Source organism: Cebus imitator, unplaced genomic scaffold, assembly GCF_001604975.1.
Source record: "Cebus imitator isolate Cc_AM_T3 unplaced genomic scaffold, Cebus_imitator-1.0 Scaffold248, whole genome shotgun sequence".
Taxonomy (NCBI): Eukaryota; Metazoa; Chordata; class Mammalia; order Primates; family Cebidae; genus Cebus; species Cebus imitator.
The window spans coordinates 3323253-3331990 of NW_016107563.1; the positions used below are offsets into that span (position 1 = coordinate 3323253).

The 8738-nt window shown below is 39.4% G+C and overlaps 1 protein-coding gene across 2 annotated transcripts in view; it reads right to left on the reverse strand.

The window, feature by feature from the left end:
• The window catches only part of AAGAB (alpha and gamma adaptin binding protein), a 34415-nt gene extending 25916 nt beyond the window's left edge, over window positions 1-8499 (reverse strand). Inside the window, exons 1-4 of one of the 2 annotated variants that reach the window (XM_017498683.2) lie at window positions 8280-8499; window positions 8063-8159; window positions 7637-7726; window positions 3862-3945 (exon numbers count right to left, since the gene is read on the reverse strand). In XM_017498683.2, coding sequence (XP_017354172.1) covers window positions 3862-3945; window positions 7637-7726; window positions 8063-8096 — 208 coding nt within the window. In that variant the 5' untranslated portion in view covers window positions 8097-8159; window positions 8280-8499. The remainder of the gene's footprint in view (window positions 1-3861; window positions 3946-7636; window positions 7727-8062; window positions 8160-8279) is intronic. The other variant, XM_017498680.2, reaches the window with a different exon arrangement.
• Between the last annotated feature and the right edge of the window lie 239 nt (window positions 8500-8738).

The window sequence follows — 8738 nt, forward strand, 5'->3', positions numbered from 1 at the left end:
GGGGTTTCACTGTGTTGACCAGGATGGTCTCGATCTCTTGACCTCGTGATCCACCCGCCTCGGCCTCCCAAAGTGCTGGGATTACAGGCGTGAGCCACCGCGCTCGGCCTTCCGTGCCCAGTCTTAACCACAATTGAAAAAGGAGAAAAGGGAGGAAAATGAATGAGAAAAAAAGAGTAGGAAAAGCAGAGACCCCCTAAAACAAACCAGTCTGAGCACCTGCTGGCAGATAACACTTGGACATACAAGAAAAGCAGGTTGAGGAAGGCACAGTTCACTGGGCACACAGACAGATCCCCAGCAAAGCAGGCTCTACAAACAACACGGAGGTAGGCTGCCCTTGAAAAGTAATATGACCGACCATATATCCACAGAGAACTTTGTCTCTAAAGTAAGATGCAGGGCTCTAGAAGGATGACTTTCACACTTCCTAAGACCTGGATTGCATCAAAATGTCATTCACCGTATCTTCATATTCAGGGATTCTCTAGAGAGAAGATAGTTAAGTTTCCTTCATACCACATACGACAGGATCCTCTTAAACAGGGAATTAAGTTAATTAATGGCAATATTTTGGCCTTTGGTTAACAGGAAACTAATATACTAGTATTGTCAAGAAAAAAAAAAGAAAGTGATGAAACTTCAGGGCAAAGAATCATGAAAAATCCACAATGTACCTCTTTGTTTTACAGTTCTTTTAAGAACATTGTTGAGTGTCTAAAACAAGTAAAATGGCATTTTTTTCAGAAAATACCTTTGACCATACTTCCAAAGTAATAAAGCATGTTTAGTCCAGCTTCTCAATTTATAGCCACACGTGTACATTACAAGGCAATAGTTCTTTAATATATGAACTTGGGACACAGATTTTTCAAAAGGTGAAGGAAGCCAATGAAGATTTTGTGAAAATAGTTCTCATAAATATAGCAAGCACAATTGAATATAATTTTATTCTAAATTGATCCAGTTATGTTCTAAATCTTAAACTTATTTTTATAGCGTAAATAGTCATGCCTTCCTATGGTAAATGCTCAACAAAGATTTGCTGAATAGATGAATGAGAAGGACCAAATCTTAATTTGAATTTGTTCTGGTAACAGAGAGAGACCCACATACATGAAAATCTCATTATTCTGGCTATTTAAAAATCAGAAAATAACAGATGTTGGTGATGTTGCAGAGGAAAGAGAAGTATGTATACACTGCTGGTGGGACTGTAAATTAGTTCAGCCACTGAGGAAAGCAATTTGGAGATTTCTCAAAGAACCTAAAACAGAATTACCATTCAACCCAGCAATCCTATTACTGAGTATACCCCCAAAGGAATGTAAATCATTCTACTAAAAAGGCACATGAATGTGTAGGTTCTTCACAGCATGATTCACAATAGCAAAGACATAGAATCAACCTAGATGCCCAACAACAGTGGACTGAATTAAAAAAATGTGGCACACATACACCATGGACTACTACACAGCCATAAAAACGAAGAAAGTCATGGCCTTTGCAGCAACATGGACAGAGCTGGAGGCCATAATCCTAAGTGAATTAAAAGCAGCAACAACAACAAAAAAATAAATACCTCATGTTCCCACGTATAAGTGGGAGCTAAACACTGAATACACGTGGAGATAAAAAAGAGGACCAACAGATACTGGGGCTTACCTGAGGGTAGAGAGTAAGTGGGTGAGGGTTGAAAAGCTACATGTCAGGTACTATGCTCACTACCTGTGACCTGGGTGACAAAATCATTTGCACACCAAACCCCAGCAACACACAATTTGACCATGTAACAAACTTGCACATGAATTCCTTGAACCTAAAATAAAAGATGGAGAAGGAAAAAAAAAAAAAAAAAACTGCTTAATCTTTCTAGGTCTATCTAGATTGCTTTAGTAATAAAATAGAATCTGGTATCCTTGCAATTCAATGTAACAGACACTTAAGATTCCTCCTAGAAAAAGGAGGAAGGAAGATGGAGAGAAGGGAAGAAATGGGGAGGAAGGAGTACCTTATTATGCTAGAAGGAGCTTCTCTAATGATGACAAGGGTTAGATCAGACCTCAGGAAAGCTAAAGGGTGCCAATCTCACTTGACACTGAAGGGTCTACCAAAAATTGAAGTGAAATATTCTATTTCTATAAAACTGGTCTGCTACTTGACCTTTATTGGGGAAGATGGGGTAAGCTCACTGTAAAATATGATTTTTCTCACTCCCTTCTGTAGTGTCTCATTCAGCATACTTGTTGAGGTAGCCAAGAGCTGTTAAGACAGAAAAACCCTACACAGGTAGCAAGTGTTAAAAGGCTATGTTATGGACTGAATTGTATCCCCCACCAAATTCCTATGCTGAAGTCCTAGCCTCCAGTATCTCAGAATGTGGCCCTACTTGGAGACAGGTCGACTGCAGAAACAGTAAGAGGAGGTCATACTGCAGTAGGTAGACCCCTACTCGACGTCACTGTTGTGCTTATACAAAGGGGAAATGGCACACAGGGAAAATGCCATGCGAAGGCCGGAGTTATGCTGCCCCAAGCTAAGGAACCATGGGAAGCTAGAAGAGAGGCCTGAAACAGCCCCTTCCTCAACACCTTCAGAGGGAGCACGGCCCTGCCAATACCCTGATTTTGGACTTCTGGCTTCCAGAACGATGAGACAATACATTCATGCTGTTCTATGTCATATGGTTTGTGGTACTTTGTTACCATCGCCCTAGGGAACTAATGCAGACCGTAAGAGGCCAGTGTGCCCTAGCCTACCCTTTTCAGATTGCACTTCAGATCCAGCCTTCTGCCTCACAGCCACTGCACTACACTATCCCCAGAACCAGTACCTCACTCTGAACTGCTGCAAAAGCACTGGTCTCCCTTATTTCAGACTTTATCTTGACTTTCTTCAACTGCCAAACCTCCCTGCACACCACTATGACGTTAACAAAGATGCCTACTTCTTTGCATCAACCCCTTATTTAAAAACCTCGAGTGACTCACCAATTGTTATAGGAAAAAGACAAAATTCTCCTGACTGGCATTCAGGCCTCTCTCTAAGCGAGCTCCAAATGTTAGGTGATATTCTCTTAGTAACCCTGGAACATACAACAGTGAAAGACCCTGTCTTCCTCTGTTGCCCAGGCTGGTGTGCCATGGCATGACCGCAGCTCACTGCAGCCTTGACTTCTTGGGCACGAGCAATTCTCCCACCTCAGCTTCCCAAGTAGCAGGGACCACAGGCGCATGCCACCACAGCCTGCTGGTTTGTAACATTTCTGCAGAGATGGGTTCTCAACATGGTGCCTGGGCTGGTCAGAACACACAACTATTATTCTCTATGCTGTGCTTCCTTCTCCACTTGCCGCCCTCCCCTTTCAACAGTCCAAATCTTGACCTTGCTGTGAAAACTACTGTCAGGACACATTTTCTCCTTGAAGCTCTCTCTCTGTACTTAAGCATAATACCACAGCCATATTTCTGATTCTATGCACTTTACTGCCTGCATCAGTCATCTGTACTCATCACAGACTGCCTTGTGTACCCGGCATTTGAAAAGTACATGCTTGGATTTCACAGCTGGACTAGGAGTTCCTTAATAATAGGGTCTATGTCTTATAATTTTGGAGATACTTCTCAAAGACAAAGACAATGCTGGGCCTATTATAGGCAACCTCTAAATTCTTACTGAATTAACTATTAAACGTACATGAAAAATTCCTAGAAATGCTACTTTTAGCTTTTCTATCAGGGAATTGAAATTGGAACACATCTACAGATTTCACATAATACTAATGGTTCCACATATATCTGAATAATTTAAAACTTAAAAGGAACAAGGTGGGAAAAATGATTTTAGTCCCAAGTTACTTACCATTCTTCATCACTACATTGGACCACACATTGGCATTCAGGGCTTGGACAATTCGCTTTACTCCTGTAGATTCTGGGAAGTCATCTAATCAGGGAGGGGAAATATATATATATTTATATACAACACTGACACATATATACATATACATTCATAAAAATGCCTGTATATATCCCCTGAGCTATATTTTCAAATGACTGTGGTTTTGTTATCTTGTTTAGCTGTATGTTCACATCATACAAGGAAAAAAATAAATACAGAGCTTGGAGCTCATGATAAGAATATTCCAGAAAAACTCTTTTCCCCTCTGGCTGTCTGAGGACTGACCACCATCCTGAACGACACGGTAACTGTTCAAGCTGGAAAGTTCATGACCAACCAACTACATCAGAGAAAACAAATGGTCATTGATGTCCTTCACCCCGGGAAGGCAACACTACCTAACACAGAAATTCGGGAAAAAGTAGCCACTGTGTACAAGACCACACCAGACGTCATCTTTGTATTTGAATTCAGAACTCATTTTGATGGTGGCAAGACAACTGGCTTTGGCATAATTTATGATTCCTTGGACTGTGCAAACGAAAACGAACACAAACGTAGATTTACAAGACATGGCCTATGTAAGAAGAAAAAGAGCTCAAGAAAGCAATGAAAGGAACGCAAGAACGGCATGAGGAAAGTCAGGCGGGCTGCAAAGGCCAGTGTTAGTGCTGGCAAAAAGCCCAAGGAGTAAAGATGCCGCAATGATGTTATCTGAGGCCGTTATGGATTTTTTTTTATGAGAAGATTAGTAAGCTAAAAACGTTCCTATGGAAAAAAAGAATGTTCTAGAAACTAAAACAGATAAACATAAAATATAAGGCAGTTATATAACAAAGTTATCCCCACCAATGGAATCTATTTATATTCTGAAAATGTAAGATTCCACTTGTTACACACATTCCTAGCATAGTACTAGAGATACCAATCTATACAGAATGAGTCTCCTGAAGGCAAGAAGAGTCTTCGTGTTAATAGCAAGCCATAAAATCATGTAAATGCACTATCCTCTGCCTGAAGCCACAGAATAATAAGTGTTATTTGTGATCAAGAAAGGTAGATTGAGTGAGAAGTGAAATGACTACAAGTGCACGAGACAGGCAAAGGGTCATTACAACAACTCAGTTTAGTTTATTATTAGTATCATCCTGCTTCTGGAATTTGCCTGACACTACTCAAAATAACAGGGTTGTAATCCCATAGTGTACCAAAAAGGTGGTATTCTTAGCCACAACATAGGAATGTTTGTGTAAAAATGAAATGGAGACCTTGCAGATGTTGAGGATTATAAGGCTGCATCTGCAAAATAATGACAGAAATAGTTTTCATGTGGTTAAAAAAGAAAAGTCTCCTAAGAGTTTACAGAACATATCCACACAGAACCTGCCTCTAGGGGCCAGCCTTGCCCTGGGTGGTTTATCAAGAAGAACACAGTTAGATGTCAGAATATCTGAATCTGAACCCAGGCTCAGCCACTTATTAGCTATTTGATCAAGGGCTCACTTATCCCATTCTCAAAGACAGTGGAAACAACACCACACTACGCACATCTCTCCTACAGGAAAGACGCACTGGAAGTGGTAATTTACTGGTGTTACCTTCCCCCTGCACTGTGACCGCAGGAATCTTGTCTAACTGAGCTCATATGCCCATTGCCTAGCAGTGCCTGAAAAACAGTAAGCACTCGGCAACTGTAATGGGCTGATGAGCCATTTAAAGAATATCAACCCACCAACCTAACAGAAATATAGTCATTAAATTGAAAATACTCTACCAAGGTAAGTTTATCACCACCAATGTTTGGATGAAGACCTAAAAATCATGTTTATCTTAACTGTGAATGACTTAATTCTCAAAAGAATAATATTTTAGATGATATAACCAGGATCAAAAATGTGGTCTGAAATGAAGAGCTAGTACCAATAAGATGAAAATTAATACAAACTACCATAAAGTCCTATATTCACATTTGAATAATACATGCAAGCAAAAGATGAGGAAGTATGGCTTAGGAATAGTTTGTATTTTAAAAGTCTAGGAAGGTTTTCATTACCTTACCTGAAGATGACATATCAAAACACCCATTTTAAGATTAAGCTGAATTGGGCCAGATGCAGTGGCTCACGCCTGTAATCCCAGCACTTGGGGAGGCTGAGGTGGGCAGATCACGAGGTTAGGAGATCGAGACCATCCTGGCTAACACAGTGAAACCCATCTCTACTAGAAATACAAAAAATTAGCCAGGCATTGTGGCACATGCCTATAGTCCCAGCTACTTGGGAGACTGAGGCAGGAAAATTGCTTGAACCTGGGAGGCGGAGGTTGCAGTGAGCCGAGATCACACCACTGCACTCCAGCCTGGGCGACAGAGCAAGGCTCCATCTCAAAAATAAAAAAGATTAAGCTGAATTAATACAAGAACATTATTCAGACAAAGGGCTATGAGAAACACAATGGTATGAAGGAGCAGAGATTCCAAAATGGTAACAGTCAAATACTGACTCGCAAGGACAAGACAAAGTAAATTCCAGTGCCAGAAATCACACAGGCTCACATACACAAAACAGGGCCTAAGTTTCAGGTGATCTAGAAAAACAAAGAAAAAGAAGATGTACTCGCTTATTTTCAACATTCTTTAAAATAGGCAAAGAGAAAAACCAACCTTTTTATTTCGGTTTTGTTCTCTTCTAGCAGGTTTTATTCTCAAACGTAATATTTTGGAAAAATTGTACATAAAACCAGAATATAGAAAGATATTTCCTAATTCCTTAAAAAAATACAGGTTTCATGAAATGACTGCTTATGTCTTATCTATGTATTGTAATTCACGTTGGTTGCCCCTGCCCAGAATGCCTTTTGGAACAACTGGTATCTTCACAATGCCACCTCTACACGGGTCCTCTCACTAAAAGCCGAGGATTTTTTTCTAACTTCTTCCCCATGGAGCAGCTGACATGTGACAGTTCACAATGCCAACACCATCTCTGCACTTTTAAACACAAATAAGCTCTCCTGTCTCTAAAATACCACACCACCACTATTTCTTCTATAATATTTATGACATTCCACTTGGTAACTGAATTATCTGCATGTAAGTTTCATCTCTTGTACCAGATTATAATGTTTTGGTGAACCAAAAACTGTCTTATCCTGGTAGATCCCACAACAGGTGTACTTCAAACGAGAAAGGATGAGAAAAGAAATGGGGAAGGGAAGTAGAAGAGGGGAAGAAATAGAAGGTCCAGCAACAGCAATTGCAGAGCTACATGGGGTGGAAGTAGGGAGTCAAATGTGGGTCTGTTTTTGGCTTCGAACGTTCCAAAACCATTCAAAGAGATCTGAAATGTCCCCTGGGATTCTTGGGAATTCAGCCTTAGGTTACTATGAATTCAAAATAAGAAACATCAACTTTAACTACCAAGAAGGTCTAACCCTCCTTCTTGGTTAGGAAAGGATAAAGAATTGCGGAAATGACAAAGATTTTAGAGAGCGGCCCTATACCTTTATCCATAAGAAAAACAGACATTTTCAAAAGTCCTAAAATAGGTGGTAAAACCAAATAAATGAATTATTATACTAAGTGTAAGACTACATCGATGGATTTTGCTTAAATCTTTGAAACAGCTAGGGGAAAAAAGTTTCTTAAATTTTGCTGTGATTCTTCTTCTCTGAATTAAAATCATCTCTCATATCTGAATCTAAGTGCCATGTTTTCTGCTAACACATAAACACTTACCATCCTCCTCAGGCAACTCCTCTGGACTAAGTTCTACCAATTCAAAGCCATGTTTGATGCACCATTCTTGAGCTTTTTGTCGGTTTACACCTAAAATAATAAGCAATAGAATCTTCATAAGTAAAAAGAAAATAAAACGTGACTACTCCTGCAATATTCTCCACAAATCTCAATGTGTTTCCCTTAATGTCGATGCTATTCTAAAGGCATCTAAAATAATAAAATGATTTCTCAGCCCTGAAGTATCACTCTTTAAAGAAAAAAAGTAAATATTACAAGATTCCAAAGAAAAATAGCTGAAAATACTTTCATAAAGCAATAAAGTCACATGGAATGTACTGTCCTAAGTTAAGGAAACAGATGTACTCTGTCTACCAAGGAATGGCAAATGCATGTACCAACTACTATCCCAACCATATGCCTTACCATCTTCTGACACTCTATCACAGACCAAGATCATCACCTCAGGTAACCATGCTTCTGCCAGTGGAAGCCATGAGGAGACACTATCAAGACCTGATTTCTAGAGGGAACAAAAAATATACACAAAAACAGAAAAGAGACAGTAAGATAAAATGTAGGGGGGCTGGAAAATGAATGCAATAATTTATTATTCAAGTCTTCATAGAAAACAAAGTCTTACTTGTGTGCTGTCAAAGTAAACCACAAATGCTTGGACAGATTCTGCAATCTCTGCAGTAACAAGAAATTTGTTTGGTACCACACATAGATTGATGTCCGCTGAATAGTATTTATTATCAATGGTCCAGGGATAGAATCTCACAGCATCATTGGAAGTCACTTCCACAGTAAGATCTTCTGTTCCAAGGATATCTAAAAATAAATGACAAAATTATCGATGTATATTGGTTTTGTAAAGTGCTGGTACTTTTGCTGTTTCCTTTTATGTGAGGATTTCAAAGGACCCTGCATTTCTTAGCTTTAATCCTATCTTCTCTGATCATCTGATTATAAAAGTTATGGTGATATAATTTAAGTCATTGACTTTTTCTCTTTAAGAACACAAAAATCATTGTGAACTAGGTTAGACAGCAGTAGAGGAAAAAAGTCATAACCAAATATCCAGAAAAAAAGCAAGTAG